This window comes from Rhinoderma darwinii, chromosome 13 (assembly GCF_050947455.1).
Source record: "Rhinoderma darwinii isolate aRhiDar2 chromosome 13, aRhiDar2.hap1, whole genome shotgun sequence".
NCBI classification, from domain to species: domain Eukaryota; kingdom Metazoa; phylum Chordata; class Amphibia; order Anura; family Rhinodermatidae; genus Rhinoderma; species Rhinoderma darwinii.
Window position 1 is genome coordinate 58,240,440 of NC_134699.1, and position 21,339 is coordinate 58,261,778.

Here is a 21,339-nt window from a genome sequence, read left to right on the forward strand (position 1 = left end):
TACAGGAGGCTGCTTACCGGTCACCAGCAAGAACATTGATCATGGCACCGCGATGTTCTCAACAACTCTCTCTCGCCTCAATGCTTATTCTCTGGCAGTCTGCTCAAACTGTCCAATCTTCTGCTTGTCAAATAGAAAACACCTTACTTGTCGTCGCGTACCATTGGCTGCGAGTAAGGAGCTTTTTAATTAACTCTCCTGTTCAGGCGGCTTTTTAGTGTAGCGTTGTGGTGTTTCGATTTAGTCTTATGAATAGAAATATACATAAGCGTGAAATTGCGTGTACAGTAGTCAATGACGCCTATACACATCCAGGGCGGAGGGAACCTCTATTCAGATCACCCACCCATGGCCTGGCGGTTGACAAAAACTGCCCTAGCTCAACTTCATCCCGGATAAAAATTATGATGATTTTCTGGTAATCTACATTTTGATATCAAATCTGATTGCTCAATCTACGGATAACTTTCAGTGGGAAAACCGCTACTACTTCTTATCTTCTTATATGTCTGCATGACACACCATTAACAATCGGACGTGGGGGAATGTTCAGCAGCGAGGAAGGAAACCTCAACCATGCCGGAGTCCCCTAGATCTAGCGCACAATACAACCAAGGTTGTCAGCAACTTCTGCATATTGGGGTCACTATGAAGACCACCACTACCACCCCCAATAGGGCTTTGAGGTAGCACCCTGTTCCTGCTGCACCTTACTCAATACCTTTCCCCTTCCCTACGGGCACCGGCGGGTATTAGCGGAGGCTGGTCATTACCTTTTACCTTCTAGATCCCTCTGTGGTCAATAGTCATGAGACGCTGGCCTTCTTTTGCCCTTTGGATCACGGCCCATGGGAATATCACTACACAGCAGATATATAGCACAGTATACACAGAACGTTTGTTGGCCCTTTAAAGAGACCAGCTGGGGACAGCAGCAAAGCAACCTCTTTCCAATATTTACAACAATCTGGTCCAGCGCCCCTATAAAAAGTGGCAACTAGTCAGTGCCCCCATTAGGAGTGTAAGAGTTTACTTCTGTTATAAGAGGGATAAGTGGTGTAGATGTGGCGCCGCTTATCTCAGTATAATCTGTGCATTCTGATATTTCCATGTACCGATTATAAATATATTAATTACAGATACGAAAGTAGAAAAAACCCAGGAACATGAATTATACAATATCATCTGAATATCGGAGAAATCTGCCCCTCACGAGTTATTATCAACTCATCCATTACCAGCAGGTACAATTAATAGTTTCTCCCCTCCCCCATTCGCTAGAATTTACGAACAACTGCGCTTATTAGAACATTACAGTACAGTTTCTGATGAACTATGGGCACCACTGCCAGCCCCGATATACCTGTCCCATCACCTGCCCCATCCCCCATCTACTAATAATCCAGCAATAGAAGATCCGCCATGAAGCTCTCGCTCATTTCTCTTGAAACTAGACTGGCTCTCATGATGCCCACATCAGACATGGCAGAGCAGGTTACTGCCAGGCTGGTGCCACCTGAGGATTCCATGACCTCTGACATCATGTGACCTGCACGCGACCAACTGCCGTTTACTTTCAACTGTCGACGGCAGCGATCGGACTGGAGTCTACAGGTAGGAAGATATTGGAGAAAATGGCGTCCAATGGACATGGAGAAGACAGTGAGAAGAGAGAAGACGAGAAGAGGAAGAGGGAGGAGGACAGCGTCACCGGATTCAAGAAGATCACGAAGAAGAGGAGAGGAGCCAAGGACAGGGGATTGGAGGATGAGGAGCCAAGACCTGGGAGCAGCGGAGACCCTGGAACATCCAGCCCCTATGCCAGGCTTACCATCAGCCGCTTTACCATCCACCAGGTCCTGGGTAGGGGCAGCTTTGGCAAAGTGAGTATAATATCTAAATATTACATTTTAAAGGGGCAGTAAACCTAAAGTTTCCATTTTATCTCCATCAATTGTTCTCTGCTATCACCATGTTATGCTGGATGGATGATGGGTGTAGTGTTCTTCTATGCGATGCCTGATCTGACGGCACCATTTAATGTATGTGCCAATATAATGTACTGGGAAACATTACAAATTATTTTCTGTTGTAGAATTGGGAAAAAAATAGCAATTCATGCATTATTTTTTGGGTTTCGTTTTATTGGCGTTTATGGAGCAGTAAAAACAACATATGAACTTTATCCTGCGGATCAGTCCGAATACAACGATACCAAGTTTATATTGTTCCTTTTACTACATTTATAAAATAAAAACAATTTGTAAAAAAAACTTCTGGGTTTTGTGTCTCCATATTCTGAGACCAATGACTTTTTGGATGGTGGAGCGGTGTGAGGACTTGTTTTTTGGGGGGACGAGCTGCAGATTTTATTGGTCCCATTAAATCAGTAGTTCTAGCTTTATTTTTATTTTTTACGGTGCTCACCCTGCGGGTAAATAATGTTATATAGTTCGGACTTTTACAGACGCTGCTACATTCATTATGTTTATTTATTTTATATTTTTTATACATTAAGAAAAATAAGCTTTTAGGCCTCATTCACACGACAGGGTCCGAGTGCCGGCCGGGAAAATTGGCCGTTTTTGGCCGATTTTCCCGGCCGGTTTGCATCCGATTTGCATCCGTTCCGATTCCGTTCCGGGCCGAGTTGCCGTTTTTACTGGCCGATTTGCATCCGTTTTTTTCCCTGTCCGTTTTAAAATCGGATGAATTTCATTTAAATTTGTTGCCACACACAGCCCTTTGTAGATAATGCCACAGCCCCCCTGGTAGGTAATGCCACCCAGCCCCCTGCTGGTGATGCCACACAGCCCCCTGTAGGTAATGCCACCCAGCCCCCTGTAAGTAATGCCACCCAGCCCCCTGTAGGTAATGCCACCCACCAGCCCCCTGTAGGTGATGCCACCCAGCCCCCTGTAGGTGATGCCACCCTGCCCCCTGTAGGTGATTCCACCCAGCCCCCTGTAGGCGATGCCACCCAGCCCCCCTGTAGGTGATGCCACCCTGCCCCCTGTAGGTGATGCCACCCTGCCCCCTGTAGGTGATGCCACCCTGCCCCCTGTAGGTGATGCCACCCTGCCCCCTGTAGGTGATCCCACACAGCCCCCTGTAGGTTACACCCATCCCCCCCCCTTCCAGGAGAAGTCACTGACTTCAATGTCCATATATGGACAGTGTAGTCACTCACTTCTCCTGTAGCGGCATCCCCGGCCATAGAGTCGGGGATTCCGCTGCAGAAGTGCGTGACTTCGCTGTGTCCATATATGGACAGTGTAGTCATGCACTTCTCCTGTAGCGGCATCCCCGTCCATTGAGTCGGGGATTCCGCTGCAGAAGTGCGTGACTTCGCTGTGTCCATATATGGACAATGTAGTCATGCACTTCTCCTGTAGCGGCATCCCCGGCCATAGAGTCGGGGATTCCGCTGCAGAAGTGCGTGACTTCGCTGTGTCCATATATGGACAGTGTAGTCATGCACTTCTCCTGTAGCGGCATCCCCGGCCATAGAGTCGGGGATTCCGCTGCAGAAGTGAGTGACTTCGCTGTGTCCATATCTGGACAGTGTAGTCACGCACTTCTCCTGTAGCGGAATCCCCAATCCCCGGCCGGGGATTGGGGATTCCGACTCCTACAGCGAGCAATAAAAGACCCTCCTCCTCCTCCTCACATGCACTCTGCACTGTGAGGAGGAGGAGAGAGAGTGCGCGAGCGACGGTAGACCCGGCCATCACTCGGGACACATTCCGGTGATGGCCGGGTGTTACCCGGCCCCATAGACTTCTATGGGAGCCGGGCGGCCGGGCACCCGGGCGAAAATAGAGCATGTCCTATTTTTTGACGGCCGGTTTTCCCGGCCGTCAAAAAATCGGTCGTGTGAATAGCCCCATTAGGGGTCTATTATTCCTAATGCAGCCGGGTGCCGGCCGATTTATGAACGGCCGGCACCCGGCCGGGAAACCCTGTCGTGTGAATCCCGCCTTAATATTTTATTTTGTATATTAGTTTAAACATTTACTTTTTATTTTTTAGTCCCACTAGGAGACTTGAACTTGTGATCATTTGATTGCTGGTACAATACACTGTGATAGTTACATCTCACTCTATATTGAGCTTCTAGTCTCTATTGACGCGACATCTATGCGCTCAAATGTACATTTACGTCAGATGTCAGTAAGACGTGAAGACCTCTCCATACAGCACCCAACAGCAGACACTGCATTACTGCATTATGCCGGTAGCTCAGCTTTGTTCTGCTGTAGGGTCCTGGGCACTACCCGGCTGACCGACCTCTAAGTCCACTCATTTTCCTTCTACTTCTCATAAAGATTCTCCATTTGTTTTCCTCAGGTGGTACTGGCATCAGTCCCCGGCCGAAACACCTACATGGCCGTAAAAATTATCACCAAACGGGACAATGCGGACGAAATTATGAGAGAGCGGCGGATACTCCTGGCGGCCAGACACTGCCCGTTCCTATGCCACCTCTATGCCGCACATCAGTCTGAGGAACGGGCATATTTTATCACGGAGTATCTGTCCGGTGGCAGCCTGGAGGCTTTGATCAGGATGTGCGGCTGCTTGAACATCGGCAACGTAAGGCGAGTAAATAATCAGGAGACTGAGGGGGGTGGACAGAAGAAAAGGTGAGGGAGAGGTCAGATGAAGGACAATGCAGAGAATGCAGAATACAGGCTGCCATAATCAGCGCCTCTTCTCTGATAGAGACCACACACACTCCATCATAACATGATATTAGGGAATTGATAGAGGAAGATTTCATGACATTGAGACTCCGCTCTGTTCTCCCCATCAGATTCTACACAGCAGAGATGATATGTGGCCTCCAGTTCCTCCATGGACACAACATCGTCCACCGGTAAGCAGAACTTCCCCATTTTCTCCGTCTCCATTACATGCTATAAATAATGCACCCAGCTTTCCTACACTCCTGAGTGGCTATTCTGCTTGTAGGTGCAGTGATTCATCCCCCGTCTCCTGGATCACTGGGCGGATTTGTCATTCTCTCGTCTTATTTCTTTGCAGAGATCTAAAGCCGGAGAATATAATGTTGGATGCAGATGGCCACGTCCGTATCATCGACCTGGGACTGGCCCAAGATGGCGTCACCGCCTCCAATAAGATCAGTGGAGTGACGGGAACGTTGGATTACATGGCCCCCGAGGTGCTTCTTAGAAAAAAATACGGCACGGCAGTTGACTGGTGGAGCCTGGGGATTGTGGTGTCCAGGATGGCAGCAGGACGCTCCCCCTTTTACAGCGGCCCCGTCAGTCGAATGGCTTTCAAAGCCATCACCACCGCGAAGCCTAAATTTCCAACTTGGCTTAATCCTGACGTGAAACATCTGACCAAGAGACTGGTCCGTAAAAATTCTGAGAGGCGCCTCGGTGTGTGCGGGAACATCAGAGCGCATCCATTCTTCTCCACCATCGGCTGGGAGGAACTGCAGGAGAGGAGGGCACGGCCACCTTTTACACCATTTGTGCCCGTTCTGGAGAACCAACATCTGAAGTGGCCAGAGAATAACAAAGCCCTTCACCCCTTGGCCGGGTTCAGCTTCATGTCACCAAGCTGGACCCTATAAGATCTTAGGACAAGGGCCCAGAACTTCACGCCTCCTGACCCGCGCCTCATGTCTCTGCTGCTGTATGTCACCTCGGCTGCCCAGACCATCATCTCTCTCCGTAACATCTTCATGCCGCACCTCTGCCATCTTGCTGCTGCACCAGGGCCTTGACTTGCCATCCTCCAATCCCGGGCTGGCATCTGACATCACTCCAGCCTGAAGATCCTCTACACCCCCCAGGAGCGGCCTGTGCTTAGTTTCCATCTGTAGAGATCAGGAATAATAGCCGCATGTTGTAGTCCTGGGGCCGGAGCGGCCATTATACCTGATCTCACCTCAGCACAGGCCAGGTAAGTAATGCACCCACACCACCCTCATCACCCACATCACCTACATCACCACACTACATATTAAGTATAGACACCACACTACATGATAAGATTAGACACCGCACTACATAATATGTATAGACACCGCACTACATGATAAGTATAGACACCCCCATATAGACACATAGTACATTTAGATTAGACTTTAGCCTTTGATCCTGGGATTATTCTGATCGCCATATTTGGGGTCAGGAAGGAATTTTCCCCCCTTAATATGAGGACAATTGGCTCATTCCTCAAAGGGGGTTTTCGCCTTCCTCTGGATCAACACGGCCTTAAATAGGTTTAGGATTATAGAGTAATAAGTAGTAACACACATAAGTAACATAATATAAATATAGAAAAATAATTTAACAAAAATAATTCTTAATTTAATACAATTTATAGTTTACACATATATAAATACAGTAGTTAATTAAAAATAATAATAAAAAAAAAACCTAAGAATTTTTCCCTATATTACACATCAGCCTTTGATCCTGGGATTTATGCCGACCGCCATATTTGGGGTCAGGAAGGAATTTCCCCCCCTAATATGAGGACAATTGGCTCATTCCTCACAGGGGGTTTTCGCCTTCCTCTGGATCAACACGGCCTTTAGCTAGGTTTAGTATAATAGATAAATAGATGACACATATACACAGTATATAATAATAATAATAATAATAATAGTAATCTCAATACTTATATAATAATTTCCTAATAATAAAATATAATTTCCCCGCTTATCTATAAATAAAATTCTCCTTTTACCCCCTACATCTTTGTGCTTGTTTTTATTCCCATTGGACGTCTATGTAATAAATGTTGTATATTCTCCAGGTTTTACCCATTCAAAGGTATTTGTCAGATCAGGGGCGTAGCTAAAGGCTCAGGGGCCCCGATGCAAAAGTTCTTATTGGGTCCCCCCCCGCAAACTTCTCATGGCCGATGGTCCGCAGCCTTCAGCTGCATCGCTGGGTCACCTAAGTGACCCAACAATGCAGCACTAGCAGCCAGGGGCGTCACTAAGGGCTTAAAATGTCAGGGGAAATAGCCCCAATACATATGTGTCGTCGTCGTCCCCCCCAAAAAAAATATGTGTGTATAGGAGACAGCATAGCATATCTATAGCGCTACGACCCTATAAACTATGGATAGGATTAGATACATTTGCTCAGCGGACAGTATCACACATGATAGGATTAGATACAGTGGCTGAGCAGACAGTATCACACATGATAGGATTAGATACAGTGGCTGAGCAGACAGTATCACACATGATAGGATTAGATACAGTGGCCCAGCAGACAGTATCACACATGATAGGATTAGATACAGTGGCTGAGCAGACAGTATCACACATGATAGGATTAGATACAGTGGCCCAGCAGACAGTATCACACATGATAGGATTAGATACAGTGGCTGAGCAGACAGTATCACACATGATAGGATTAGATACAGTGGCTGAGCAGACAGTATCACACATGATAGGATTAGATACAGTGGCTGAGCAGACAGTATCACACATGATAGGATTAGATACAGTGGCTGAGCAGACAGTATCACACATGATAGGATTAGATACAGTGGCCCAGCAGACAGTATCACACATGATAGGATTAGATATAAGGCTCAGCAGACAGTATCACACATGATTGGATTAGATATAAGGCTCAGCAGACAGTATCACACATGATAGGATTAGATACAGTAGCTCAGCAGACAGTATCACACATGATAGGATTAGATACAGTGGCTCAGCAGACAGTATCACACATGATAGGATTAGATACAGTAGCTCAGCAGACAGTATCACACATGATAGGATTAGATACAGCAGCTCAGCAGACAGTATCACACATGATTGGATTAGATATAAGGCTCAGCAGACAGTATCACACATGATAGGATTAGATACAGCAGCTCAGCAGGCAGTATCACACATGATTGGATTAGATATAAGGCTCAGCAGACAGTATCATACATGATTGGATTAGATACAGTGGCTCAGCAGACAGTACCACACATGATAGGATTAGATACAGCGGCTCAGCAGACAGTATCACACATGATAGGATTAGATACAGTAGCTCAGCAGACAGTATCACACATGATTGGATTAGATACAGTAGCTCAGCAGACAGTATCACACATGATAGGATTAGATACAGCAGCTCAGCAGGCAGTATCACACATGATTGGATTAGATATAAGGCTCAGCAGACAGTATCACACATGATTGGATTAGATATAAGGCTCAGCAGACAGTATCACACATGATAGGATTAGATACAGCAGCTCAGCAGACAGTATCACACATGATAGGATTAGATACAGCAGCTCAGCAGGCAGTATCACACATGATTGGATTAGATATAAGGCTCAGCAGACAGTATCACACATGATTGGATTAGATATAAGGCTCAGCAGACAGTATCACACATGATAGGATTAGAGTTATAGTTCCCCATGCAGGGGAAGGGCATAACAGACAGTAGTTTCTTTGCAAAGTACTGGGGACACACTTTTTTCTTATTAGCTGCTGCAGTGCTGCCTATGTCTCTGCTCAGCTCTGTGAGCCATGATGTAGCCGGCACTCTGTCCCCCGAGGATGAATGTGGGCGGGTGGCTGGACATACCTACTTATGCAGAGCAGGTACAAGATGTAATATGATGGGGCCGGGGGAGTGGAAGTGGTAAAGGTCAGTCGACGACTCATGAGGCACCTCCTGCTGCTCCTAGGACCACGACAATTCCCCCCTATGCAGTGCACAGTCTACATGCTGGCCGCTGTGTACACAGCCTAGTGCAGCCCAGCCAATCAGTATGACCCACGCTAATTGGCTGGACTGCAGCAGGCTGCGTAGTATAGCGTCCAGCAAGTGGGCTGTGCGCTGCTCAGGGTGGGGAAATGTGTCAGACTACAGGGCAGGGCCCGCCGCTGGGGATAAATAGGTGGGCGGGCAGCAGCAGCAGCACACTACATACACCGGCATCTGGCATTTGCCAGATAGGCTGCCCGGCCCTGCAGTTAGCGTTAGTGTGGCGAGGGGGCCTACGGGCCCCCCTGGCTTACGGGCCCGGTCGCAACTTCGACCGCTGCGACCCCTATAGCTACGCCACTGTGTCAGATGTAAAGCCCAAATGTGGTGGAAACAGAGCCTTACAGGAGTGGTCAGCTTTTTACAATCTGTTTTTGTTAGAGGAGCCCCGTAATTTGTGGGGAAACCCGGCTACAAGTGTTTCATTTGCCTACAGCACCTCTAAAGGGGAAATAAATTATTACACAGTTCCAACTAAATTTCTGTGCTGTATATGTAACGCATGAACGTGTTGGGTCCTCTTGAGCTTTCCAAACCAGACGACAACTTTAATGGTTATATAATGAGAAGTGCCAGTTTGTTACAATGTATCAGTGGAGGTGAGAGATGGAGTCCTGGCTATTTAGCTCATGGAGTATTATCTATATTAGATACATTGAATGGGGCACAGTGGGTAATGGTGGACCTGCTACAATGCGGCTCCCTGGATGCCTCATGGATGCTTCTGTTACCAGATCCTTCACACCAGAGATCAACATTCATGAAGAAGAAAAATCCCCTGCAGAGACGTCCACACCGAGAGATCCAATAGGACTGGTCTATACAAGGAGTCTTCATATCCGGTGGCATATTTACAGCCATGCCACCTTGGGCATGGAGGATGAATACTCCCCCACTTTATCTATGTGCAACACTTATGGAACAATAGTATCTACTGGAACATTCCCTGGTTGTCAGTGGTATATACAGTATCCAGAGTCTGATGGTCAGTGATATATATAGTATACAGGGTTGGTGGTAAGTGGTATATATAGTATGCAGAGTCTGGCGGGCAGTGGTGCATATAGCATCCAGAGTCTGGTGGTCAGTGGTATATATAGTATACAGGGTTGGTGGTAAGTGGTATATATAGTATGCAGGGTCTGGTGGTCAGTGGTATATATAGCATACAGGGTTGGTGGCCAGTGGTGTATATATAGTGTCCAGAGTCTGGCGTATCCAGAGTCTGGTGGCCAGCGGTATATATAGTATCCAGAGTCTGGTGTTCAGTGATATATATAGCATCCAGAGTCTGGTGGTCAGTGGTATATATAGTATACAGGGTTGGTGGTAAGTGGTATATATAGTATGCAGGGTCTGGTGGTCAGTGGTATTTATAGCATACAGGGTTGGTGGTAAGTGGTATATATAGCATCCAGAGTCTGGTGGTCAGTGGTATATATAGTATACAGGGTTGGTGGTAAGTGGTATATATAGTATGCAGAGTCTGGCGGGCAGTGGTGCATATAGCATCCAGAGTCTGGTGGTCAGTGATATATATAGCATCCAGAGTCTGGTGGTCAGTGGTATATATAGTATACAGGGTTGGTGGTAAGTGGTATATATAGTATGCAGGGTCTGGTGGTCAGTGGTATTTATAGCATACAGGGTTGGTGGTCAGTGATATATATAGCATCCAGAGTCTGGTGGTCAGTGGTATATATAGTATACAGGGTTGGTGGTAAGTGGTATATATAGTATGCAGGGTCTGGTGGTCAGTGGTATTTATAGCATACAGGGTTGGTGGTAAGTGGTATATATAGCATCCAGAGTCTGGTGGTCAGTGGTATATATAGTATACAGGGTTGGTGGTAAGTGGTATATATAGTATGCAGGGTCTGGTGGTCAGTGGTATTTATAGCATACAGGGTTGGTGGTAAGTGGTATATATAGCATCCAGAGTCTGGTGGTCAGTGGTATATATAGTATACAGGGTTGGTGGTAAGTGGTATATATAGTATGCAGGGTCTGGTGGTCAGTGGTATTTATAGCATACAGGGTTGGTGGTAAGTGGTATATATAGCATCCAGAGTCTGGTGGTCAGTGGTATATATAGTATACAGGGTTGGTGGTAAGTGGTATATATAGCATCCAGAGTCTGGTGGTCAGTGGTATATATAGTATACAGGGTTGGTGGTAAGTGGTATATATAGTATGCAGGGTCTGGTGGTCAGTGGTATTTATAGCATACAGGGTTGGTGGTAAGTGGTATATATAGCATCTAGAGTCTGGTGGTCAGTGGTATATATAGTATACAGGGTTGGTGGTAAGTGGTATATATAGTATGCAGGGTCTGGTGGTCAGTGGTAGATTAAGCGTCCCAGTATTTAAATGCTATAGACAAAATTAGAAGGGTGAAGCCAGCAGCATGCCAGTAGTCAGAAAGAGCTAGGATGCAGAGGCCAAGGGTTGTTACCCTGAGAAAGCAGCAGGTGACCAAGACAACTATTTGCAAGGGGCTCAACATCAGCCGCTGACCAGTCCTCCTAACCCACGTGAAGAATTCCTGCTCCTCCCTAGTGGTGATAACCTGCATTGCCAGATGCAGGGCCGGCCTGAGGATAAATGGCGCCCCGTGCAAAATTTTCTTTCGGCGCCCCATGACCATTTAAAAAAACTGCCCCATAAAAAGTATAATGCTCCCCCACAGTATAATGCCCTTTTTAGTGCCCCCACAAAGTATAATGCCCACTTTAGTGCCTCCCACACAGTATAATGCCCCCATAGCTGCTCCATACAATATAATAATAATACATTATAACCCTTTAAGGACACAATATTTTGTTAAACCGGTTTACTGACCTGAATAGCACAGTCTCCCTGATTCCAGCACTGTTTTTCTTTTTTTTCCTAAACCCCCCCCAATCCAGAGATATGGCCACTGTTGTGTTGGCTCCCTCTATGCTAATTTGCTGTAGCTAGCCAACAGAGCGTGAACTACCCTCAAGCATCCTCGTGCTGATTGGTCAGCATCAGAGGCAGGGAAGTTAGCTCCACCCTGTTGGCTAACCAGCAAATTAGCATATAGGGAGTCAACACAGCAGTGGGCCATATCTCTGGAACAGGGGGGGGGGGTCGAGGAAAAAAAGAAAAAACAGCGCTGGAATCAGGGAGACTGCGCTATTCAGGTCAGATAACCAGTTCAACTTGTCTGATCTAGTGACAGGTCCGCTTTAAAATGATAATTTCTTCCTGTATTAAAGTCTGGCCAAATTCTTGCTCCTCCGTATATAAGATCAGAACGCTGCACTAAACAGGTGGAGTAGACCTTGTGTGCACGTTCTCCTCTGCTCCTAGTCTGGGCTTATATCACCAGACAGGGAGTTAAATGGACTTATTGAACAACAGCCAGAGGACACATTCAGCGCGAAAGATGCGAGAGATAAAAAGCCGCGTTTAACAGCAATCATCAGGGCCCTATACTTAGCAAAATTAACCCTGCATTGACCGTAACGCATCCGCAAATGGCTCATTCGCTGCACTTAAGTGCCCTCTGGGAAGTAAAGATGGCTGCCGGCTGAATTCATGCTTTACATATATTGTAGCTTCTGGATTAATAAATAATGGACCATCTTCAGCGCATAAACCTAATCTGTGGCAGGTTGCTTTTGTAGGACCGTCGCCTGTTTTCCTCGGTAGACTTTACTCTGACTGCTCGCTGCTCATAAAGTCGACAATTGACATTCTAATTAGTTATAATTGAGAAGGGAATGGCACTTTAGTGAGTTCAAATAGCTTCAAGTGTCTTGTTAATGACACTTAAGACACAGACTTAAAAATCCGGTGCCAGAAAATGTTATGTCAGCTCAGAAAGAACAAGAAAGGACGTGAGGGCACCATGCGGATCACTGGTGAACAGAGACATAAGATCGCAGTCATCAGGGAGGTGCCCTGGAAAAGTCTTTGAGACAAGATTTGTTGTACTTCATGAGATACGTTAAAGGAGTTGTACGAAATTAAAAAATGATGGTTGCAATCTTGATAAAACATCGCCACACATATCCAAAGGTTGCGTGTGGTATTGCAGCTTAGTCCTACTCATTTCAATGAAGCAGAGTTGCAATACCCAACACAACCCATGGGCCGGTGTGGCGCGGTTTCTAAAAAAAAAGCAATAATAGGTTTCTAGTCCTGCACAAGACCTTTAACATGTCTTATGAAGTCCAAATAATACAACAAATCCTGCCTCAAAGACTCTCTCAGCTCTCCTGACAGGTCTGTTTTAGTGAATACTTGTATTTCCCATAAAATAATAATACTTGAACCCCTTTTTTAGAACTTTGTGTTGTTCCTCTGTTATTCCTCCTGCAAATGCATAGAGAAATTGACAACTGGGCGTTACCATTCACCTTGTCAATAGGGTGTGTCCCTACATGGTCAGCTTTGATTGGATAGTGTCAGACTGTGTAGGGACACACCCATTTAACAAGGGTAATAGTCACACTTAGTTATAAATTCATTTATACATTTCCAAGAGGACTAAAAGAGGAACAGCACAAGGCAGAAATTTAAGTAAAGATGCTCCAGAATTTATATTTTATGGGGAATTCAAGTATTTACTAAAACATTCATGTCAGGAGAGGAGACCGGTCCTCTTTAGGTGAGAAGATGCAAAAGATGTCTGTAAAGGGTTAAAGAGGTGGTCCATCTAGGATTAAATCCTTTCATAAGGCAGCTTCCATGATCACATTGGGTCTGGTTGCTATCATCAGGGAAAGCTGCCAGGAATTTAGTATTACATGGTGTCCCTCAAAGTCAATGGTCAACTATGTAATACATGGTCATGCCTAGTTCTCCAGAGCAAGAGCTTCTCGTTGGACCTCTCACTATGAATTGCATATGCTGTAATAGAACTTATGGACAGGGGTTGTCTTGAGTGGACAACCCCTTCCAGTGTTGAGTAGGGTTCCTTGGGTCCATCAGAGGAGATGTTTCTGAAGGCCCACCCTCAATCTATACAGAACATGCGCACCATGGCACACACAGGACATATCTTCAATAAGGTCTAATAGGTTATTTGTTAATTATTCCATAAGAAATTGGCCCTAGTGGCAAGTGCGTGGCTCCAAAGTCACCTCTAAATGACCAGAGCCTGATCGTCGGGAACGTTGGTGGGCCATCCTGACCCTTTTGAAATAGTGAGGCCATCATATAGGATCTAGAAGGGTAGTCCAGGGATTAACACTCTGTTGGCATTGCTGCAGAGGCACGCAAAAATCTGCTCTGCTGGGCATCCGTGGCGGGTAGAGTAAAGTTCATTATCTCACATCTCATCGGCTGCTTGCTATAGAAGGTTTTATTTCTGGACCATAAAGTGACATTGTCAATATAAATGAGCTCTCCAGAACGACCGTACAGTCTGGGTGCAAATACTTGTAAAATATCATATTTCATTTAATTCAAGCATTGCAGAGGGCTTTGTGTGCTGAAGAGAAGCGTTCCGGCCGCTGATTATTGGCGCACTGACCTCAAGTGTTATAGTCTCTAAGATGATTTACGTACCGAGGTTCTCAAGCCATATATTTGTGGTAGATTGTATATCCTACAATAAAATCTCGCAATATAAATTTTTTAACCCAGATGGAGGAGACCGTATACATGGATGTTAATTACATCTACACGACCAAAGCTGTAGATACAGAAAGCTGTTGGTTCCTGTGTAGGACCTCCACCCTTCTGAGAAGGTCTTACACACCATTTTAGATTATGGCTGTAGGGATTGAGCCCAAAGAGTATTATTGATCACTGTCAAGTACATCTCCATAAGGTCCGTGGAGGCACCTGGGCAAAAAATCCCACCCATGGGAACTGGAACCCATAGAAATATTGACTTGAAGACCTAGCCAAGACTCATCTCTGCAAAGTTTGCTTGACCAGCTGGAGAAGAAAGTCTTTCCCGTTGCTAAAGGTTTTACAGTGGCAAAAGAGACTTTCCAAGGAATGTAATAAAGACAAGATCATTGTAAACCCTTAGAAAAATACCTAACACGTGACCCTAGACCAGTCGTGGCCAAGATGTGATCCTTATCCACTAGTAGGCCTCACGGGAGTGACCAGTAGCTATTGCTGTTGGGTCCCCAGGCTGTTTACCGGTATGCTCCTTTACGGAAATGGGAAAACGACCTCCTTATAGGTTTTTGCTTCATCGTTGAGCGGAGTAGCTCCACGGTCATGTATGAAGAACGCAATGAAGTGCAATAAGTAGCTGGGTCTTCTATTATTATTATGGTGTAATGATGGGGGTAGGGAAACAGACAGTGAGCCCTAATCTACCCGCCACTCTGTCCCTGCCTACTTGCAACGACCCGCCCTAGGCGACGGGGTACAACTGGGCGGCGGTCCCTACGCTCAGTAAGTGCACGAGACAAACAGACAAGGGTACACAAAGCTAAGGAAAATGGGGCAGTTGCCCACGGCAACACCGTGAGCAACAAGAGTGGTGAACGAGCCGAGTCAAACCAGGAGGGAACGAGGTACCAAGCGCAGAGCAGAAGAGTAGTCAGTAAGCCAGGGTCAGTATGGAGCAGGATCAAATAGTTAGAAGCTGTAGCTGGGCCAGGAAACCACACGAGAAGAATCACAAGCAAAGGAGGAACAGGAAAGGCAGGTATAAATAGACAGAGGGCGGGAGCTAGCTCCGTCTGGCCAGGCTGCGATAGGTTCTCCCGCTCCTAAGCCTGCCATCCTGAGTGGTGGAAGATGGAGTCAGTCTCAGAGACATAGACTCGGGTGCAGACTGATTACCTATGGGCGTATACACAAAAGTTGTGCCTGGCAGATCCTTTACATATGGTGGAAAAACAGATAAAAACAAGGGGACATATACAAAAACACAGAGAAAGGCCATACTTACAAATGGACACAGCCAGGTCAGAAACGCTGATGGAGAGTGAGCAGGTGCTTTAAATAATAATAGCCACTCCCACTAGTCTTGAGGGGAGTGGTGTGTGGTGCATGGGATGTGTAGTAAGAAATAATAAATGAATAGTGTGTGTGCAAGTGTAGTACTATAAGTGAAATATAGGGGCAGTAATGAGTGAAGTGCCTCAATAGAAATAAATGGATAATGGGGTGCAAGTGTGTGAAACATGGAGGGATAGTGTGTACCTTTCACCTTTCACCTTTCACCATCCAGGAGAGGACGTAACATTATTTCTGGACACTTTGATGTGGAGGACTATTTACCGACAGAAACGGGGTAGGAGGACATGTGTCCCAACTTTCCTTTCCTCCATATGTGACCAAAAGAACCATTCTAAATTGGGAAACCTTATAAAGGCGGACTGATCTTTATCTGCTGTCAATACAAAAATATTGTTGACAACAATTTGAAACGATGGGAAACAATTAAGTATATGTATGCAGTATTGGCAAATGGGTTCCTCCTATTGTTTATATATCTGTTTATACCTATTTTATTCATACTAGTAAAAGTTATATTTTAGTACTCCGGATCTATTTTTTTCATTATTCTATTACTACGGAGAAGTGAATTAACCATTATCCAGGTGGGGGATATATAACACCACGAAATATACAAATTTTCTTGTACATCTAGACATGGAGAACAATGGTCTTGGAGGCCATGGGGGGGGGGGGGGGATATAATGTATACCCAATATGTTTTTGAACCTAAGTGTCTATTTGGGACCATAGGCTGATTTCCATATTTTCCTCCTTCAATGACAGTAGAATGAAGATGACAGAAGAATTCATTATCTGAGAAAGAATAAAAAACAGAAGAAATATGTGAAAAATGATTTGGGGTCTCCGGTTAAAATCGCGGCTCGGCCGCTAGGGTTAATTTGTTTTACAGTTGTTGTTATTTCTGTAAATTACTCGGCAGACGTCTTCAAGGTGACTGAAGAGGACTTTACAGAAAAACAGCTTTCCCCGTGAAATGTTTAGATGGCGGAGAACGGGGGGAGGGGGGCATTGGGCATAAAAAATGTGACACTACAAACTATACCAAAGACAATAGGCAGAGTTTTTGAAGTTATTTCATAAAATAATGCAGATTTTGTACTAGATGTGTATGAGATTCTGTGCAGGAACATAGGTCATGTTGTTTGTCAGTCAATCATCCTGTCAACGTAGTTCTGCATAAACCTCCACATAATTTATTGTTGGATCACAAAAAAATATATCTTCTGTGTTACAAATGAATTTTCTCGCTGCGGTTACATAAAATCAGAGTTTTATAGAATTTGTGTGAAATTAGAAATACTCGGTGTTAGTTTTGTAGCACGAATCTATTACAGGAGGACAAAATAAATTTTTAATAGGCACAAAATAGGTTTTGTGTGACAAAATAAATTGTGTGTGGCAAAATACATTTTGTAGGATTTTTATGCTTTTCATATGGATATATTTGGGTATACAGACCATATAGTCAGCACTGGTAAATACTAAAGGGACCCATGGTTGAGTTCCACTCAGTGGTACTGCATTGTTGATGGGGCAGGGGACACAATTGCCCCATCCATCCTGGATTGAGGGGTAGTGAAACAATGGGAGGGACCCGTTTTTGACTTTGGCGTTATAGATCTTCACTTGATATATATTTGGAGAGGTTGTGACGTCTGGTCTCATCCATCTCAAACAAAACTTGCGGCACTCACTGGATACTAGGTAATTTCTTTCTTTATTTCCCTTCCACATGCACCACGCCGTGTTGGAGTGCTGACCGCCTTTGGAACACATGTCTCATCCATGGTCATTTGACCACTCTACAGAACATATACCACATAATGGACGAATGGTGGTGATAGTATTCTTCTAGAGCCCATTAAACTTTAACCATTTAGCCCAAAAATTTACGTTGATTAAAATTTTACAATATGTCTTTAGAAGGGTTGGAGCTACATTTTTCTGTTACGGATCGTCTAGAGTTGAACGAAATATCTGGATAGAATTCTGGACCGATTCATATTGGCCTCAATGCGAAATCTCTACAAGGGCCCGCTCAGGGGTAATGTGCCATTTATATTACTGCTGTCCTGGTGTATGGCATAGGAGCCTGTGGGCTCCCATCAGGCACCAGGACTCGGGTACAATCGCAACCAGTGCAACCCTATGGCTATTCTATTGCTTAAAGGGGAATATGACAATCTGTCACTAGGACAGACCCCTTTAAATTAGGGAATCTACAATTGCCCCAACGAAATGACCCCAAAGTACAAATCTGAATGAAGCCTGCTACATACGCTATTGACAACTTTCAGCTATCCATCCCATGGCCAGGAAAGTTTTTGAGAAGTCGATGAGTCAGGGTTCACATGATCGTCTCTTGCCCCATTATGTGACATGTGCATTAGTATATGCGGTGTGTTTTATTCTAAAATAACCCCTTTGAGGGCCATTAAGTTAGTGCATTTGCACTCGTTTAGATAGGTCTGGGCGATTAGGACCTACATGAAAGTCCCGATTAATTGAACTTGTAACCTCGATTACGATTAATGGACAATTATTTAGGCCACGTCCCTTTTACATGCCATTACCCCTATTTGCATGCCATGCCATTGAATTAATATATATCTCCCTGAGCCTGCTCTATACTACAGTATACCCCCTGACACTGCCCAACACAGTATATTGCCCCTATAACTGCCCTCCGCAAAGTATAATGCTCCTATAACTGCCCTCCACAAAGTATAATGCTCCTATAGTTGCCCCCACACAGCCTTCTCTGAACCCCCTCCCCCTAGCCACCAGTGCACGGGTGCAACTGCTACCTCTGTACCACCTTTAGTATCGTGCCTGGATGGTGGAAGGTGCCATCACCTATTATCATTAGCTCAATCAACCCACAAAACATGGTGGAGTACCCATTAAGATTAATGGGCATCAATTGATTTCAATGGGTACCTGTGCTCCCCAGGGCCAACAGTTTGGGTATAACTAGTTATGAAGAAACCGAACCGCTGGATGGACCCCAAGTAATTCTGCATGTCCTTATAGGTAACTGAGAAGCAGTTCTGTATGTCATGTACCCCTTTAGGTCCCGTACTGTTGAACAGTTTGTTTAAAGGGGTTCCCCAATCCAACTCTATTATTTTGCACAGCAATAGGTTTTTACTCTTCTCCTCCTCGCTCTGGGGATCACAGTTTTCACTTTCATGGATGGCAGACACTGAGAATACAATAGAGAACATAGCAATAGAACAGAAGTAGTCACCGACTATATAAACTTCATAAGAATCCCGCCTGTAGGGCCTGTATTTGCAGCAGGGCAGGTACATTACTGTACTTATTATTGTGGAGAGAAGCTTATACATTTTTTAGACCTTATTTAATTATTCATAGCAGAGGAGAGGTGAACAAGACGTCAGATAGTAGCACTGGTTCATTACTGTCAGTCAATGGCCCTAGATCTAGCGGTGAGGAATAACAGGCGGCTTAGGATTTATATCCAGATAATTCATCGTAAAAGTATCAATCCAGCAAAGTATTAAAGGGAACCTGTCACCGGCCTCATCCGCACGGCTGTACCAGGGCTCAATACAAGATGGGAGTTGTACGGAGCTGTGATACATGGCACCGATAAAAGTCTATGGAGCCATACTGATCTATCATCTATCTCATATCTATCCATCTAATATCTATCTAATATCTAGCCATCTACCTATCTATCCACCTATCTATCTATCTAATATCTAGCCATCTACCTATCTATCCACCTATCTCATATCTATCTATCTATCTATCTATCTATCTATCTATCTGTCTGATCTATTTTATAAGGGGGTGTTTGAAGCATGATCAACAAAACTTAGCTTGAATCTCCTGGCCTCCATTTCTATGCCAATGGCAATAATAATGCCATTCAACGTGATATAGGATCTATATACACCTTGAAGTATCCATAATGAGAAGGCTCCATCAAGAGAAACTGCATCATTGTTAGAGGGCCTCTGTTCTCTCGGTAGGTGGGGGCCCCAGAGGTGAAAAGTCCCCTCAAATACCTCTATCACTCCCAATTTCCACAAAATATCACACTGTTCATTCACATGTAGCCATCTCCTCATTAACTTCATCTTGGGTGGAAAGGTCACTGCCTCCTACAACATAAGCACACTCCTCTCCTGCTGCTGTCATCATTCCCATAATCTTATGGGCCACAGAGTGTTCTATCTCCATCCACTTCAAACCTCATCAGCAACTTCTGTTACCATTCCTGTGATCTGATTGGCTACCAATTGTTCTTTACCCATTTGCTTCAAAATTTTACTCTTATTGCTGTCAACATTCCCAAGATACAGTTGGCTACAAAAAAGTTTTATCACCATCCAACTATAAACTCATCTCCTACTGCTGTGATAGTTCCAGTAATCTGATTGGCTACCCAGATCCCCCACCTCCACTTCCAAGTAAGATTTACTAAATCTCCTGGTGCTATGATCGTTCCAGTGATCTGATTGGCTACAGAGTATCAGATACCAGTAAGAAATAGGGTAAATAAGATAAATAAATATTAATTAAAAAAAGGATCTCAGACCCCTAAAAAAAAAACATTAAAAGGAAGTACAGCTTTAAAGACATTGTCCCATTAGACCTAATAGGGCATAAGGTCATCATTGAGGAAATTCACCTGCTCGGTTCCCCCCTCTACAAGCCATAGTCAAGAGCCACAGCAAAACAGTGGTCCTGCCCTGGAGGACATAGTAGTGTGACCATTACTACATAGTTGCCCATTCATTTGAGTGGACACCATGTAATACACTGTTTTACCTGCAGTGGCCGCTACAGGAGAAATGTGGGGCTGCCAGGAATTATTAAGATAGGAATTACCCCATTAATTAATTTATAGGACAAATACATTCAAATATTATTTAACCCTCTCATGACTAAGCATGGAGAACCGCTGTACTAGTAATTGAGCCTTTAGCTTCAAGTGGAAGACCACAGACATTCAGTGATGGCACACTGCCCTATATCATGCCAGTGCTGGCAAAAAAAAAAAAGGCCTATCAAAAATATAGGAAACAACAATTATAGCGGAAGGGGGTACTAACTTTGCTATGGGACCCTGTAATACCAATAACCATTTAATGCTAAGCTGAATTTTCAGACCCACTGTCTATTAAAAGGGTCATCTAATTTGGATAACACTTTTTTGTAAGTAGGGCCCCCCAATCATAAGCTTATTATGGGTTTTCCCGCTGTGACCCCTAGCGATCAGCTGTAATCTATGGGCAAAACAAGTGTTCAGTTCTCCTGCAGCACCACCACAGGGCAAATTAGGAATTATACAGATCCTATTGAAATCATGTAATGCATGGGCATGCCAGGTCCTTCAGAGCAAGATACACTCTCCAGCTAACAGATGAGGGCCCTAAATGGGGAACCATTAATTATTCCCCTTAAAGGGGTTATCCGAGATACCATCATATTTTCAAAAAACCCCTTTAATGCATGTCATTTATAAATGTAAATACATTTGTAATATACTTACATTTTCCAAAGTGGCCCCGTTTCCAGATCCTGCCGTGGGGAACTTGACTGGTGACGTCACTCT

General features: G+C 44.7%; 1 protein-coding gene across 3 annotated transcripts; it reads left to right on the forward strand.

Moving 5' to 3' along the window:
- Positions 1–1,591: 1,591 nt before the first annotated feature.
- Positions 1,592–6,692, forward strand: LOC142665651 (protein kinase C delta type-like). 3 transcript variants are annotated; one of them, XM_075845373.1, is made up of 3 exons: positions 1,592–1,883; positions 4,351–4,879; positions 5,047–6,692. In XM_075845373.1, exons 2-3 carry the CDS (start codon positions 4,782–4,784, stop codon positions 5,603–5,605), a joined length of 657 nt encoding a protein of 218 aa, XP_075701488.1. In that variant the 5' UTR covers positions 1,592–1,883; positions 4,351–4,781; the 3' UTR covers positions 5,606–6,692. The 3 variants fall into 2 exon arrangements, 2 of the variants coding, with proteins under 2 accessions (XP_075701488.1, XP_075701489.1); XM_075845374.1 differs by lacking the exon at positions 5,047–6,692 and having other exon boundaries at positions 4,351–5,037.
- Positions 6,693–21,339: the final 14,647 nt, after the last annotated feature.

Bases quoted from the DNA above. Each gene is read 5' to 3' on its own strand.
- LOC142665651 (XM_075845373.1), top strand. From the start codon at position 4,782: ATGACATTGAGACTCCGCTCTGTTCTCCCCATCAGATTCTACACAGCA. The intron at 4,880-5,046 runs GTAAGCAGAACT...ATTTCTTTGCAG, and splicing joins GGACACAACATCGTCCACCG to AGATCTAAAGCCGGAGAATA.